The 1,072-nt window shown below is 42.9% G+C and overlaps 1 protein-coding gene across 1 annotated transcript; it reads left to right on the top strand. All coding sequences in view use genetic code 11, as the record gives it.

The window, feature by feature from the left end:
- Nucleotides 1-60: 60 nt before the first annotated feature.
- EGR_11100 (hypothetical protein) lies at nucleotides 61-881 on the top strand (the record flags this gene model as incomplete). Its single annotated transcript, XM_024500349.1, has 2 exons — nucleotides 61-471; nucleotides 855-881. 2 exons carry the CDS (start codon nucleotides 61-63, stop codon nucleotides 879-881), a joined length of 438 nt encoding a protein of 145 aa, XP_024345236.1.
- Between the last annotated feature and the right edge of the window lie 191 nt (nucleotides 882-1,072).

The raw sequence follows: 1,072 nt of genomic DNA, 5'->3' as shown, positions 1-1,072 counted from the left end.
ATAGAGAACCGAATGTTCAGGATGCCATTTGAGCCAGTGTAATGCAAGTTTTAAGACTAAATGAAAAAAATCGCCTGTGCCATACCGCAGAAGAAGGTGTGGGAGGAATTCAGCATTGCAATTGTAGTCGAAGGTGGATTAGGAGTATTGGTAGGTGCCTTAGCAGCAGGACTTTCAGCAGGAGAATCTACTACTCAATTAGCTGGTGCTATTGCACAGGCTAAATCTGCTCTCAGTGTAGTTAATGGTGTGGCCAGTGTTGCAAGATATACATCTTTAGAAGAAATAGAACTGCAAGAGTTAGTTCGACAAGTTAGGCAGGAGGAACAGTCTATTTGCACCACCACGGAAGAAATATCAACTACGACAATTACAGAGGAACCGAACACTTCTATAAATGTTGAGGAACCTCCAAAACCGTCCAATTCTAGACGGCAAGAAGAAACACCTCCTCTACTTAAACGACAAAAAGTAGAATTTATAAAGCTTAGCCGAATAGGCGTCCAGAGTCCATGGCTCAACTTCAAATTGAATCTAATATTCCCTCGCATCTACCTAAACACGTCAAACATCACCTGCGCTACCTAGAATATGAAGTAAATTTGACGTCCAAAAGACTGAAAACGCAAAACGCTGGTATTATGAATAAATATAAGCGTGAATTTGGCCTGCAAATCCTGAAATATAAGCAGACCAAGTTTATGCACAAGAGCACTGGATACCAGAGCAAAAAGGGGTTTAGCAAATTCAATTTCCACTGCCCGAGAGGATGCAAAGTGGTGGCAGTTAAAAACTCATAGGACTAATATAGTGGACACCTTTAAACGGTATTCTGAATCTTTGCATTCCATTAGTTTCGTAATTCACATACAATTATTTAAGCAACTGTTGTTCTTACTAGGGGCCACGTGACCCAGGCGCGGTAGGCACCATCAACCGGACTAGGCACCTCATCCGTAGCTGTATAATGTGATTGGTTCGTTGCCATGATGCCGGTGTGCAGTGCGTTCTGCTTCGATTTGTTTCGACGGCCGGAAGTCGCGCAGACGAATCCAGATTTGCGAACCAGTCA

Source organism: Echinococcus granulosus, assembly GCF_000524195.1.
Source record: "Echinococcus granulosus chromosome Unknown EG_S00381, whole genome shotgun sequence".
NCBI lineage: Eukaryota > Metazoa > Platyhelminthes > Cestoda > Cyclophyllidea > Taeniidae > Echinococcus > Echinococcus granulosus.
This window is presented reverse-complemented; position numbering and strand designations above follow the sequence as displayed.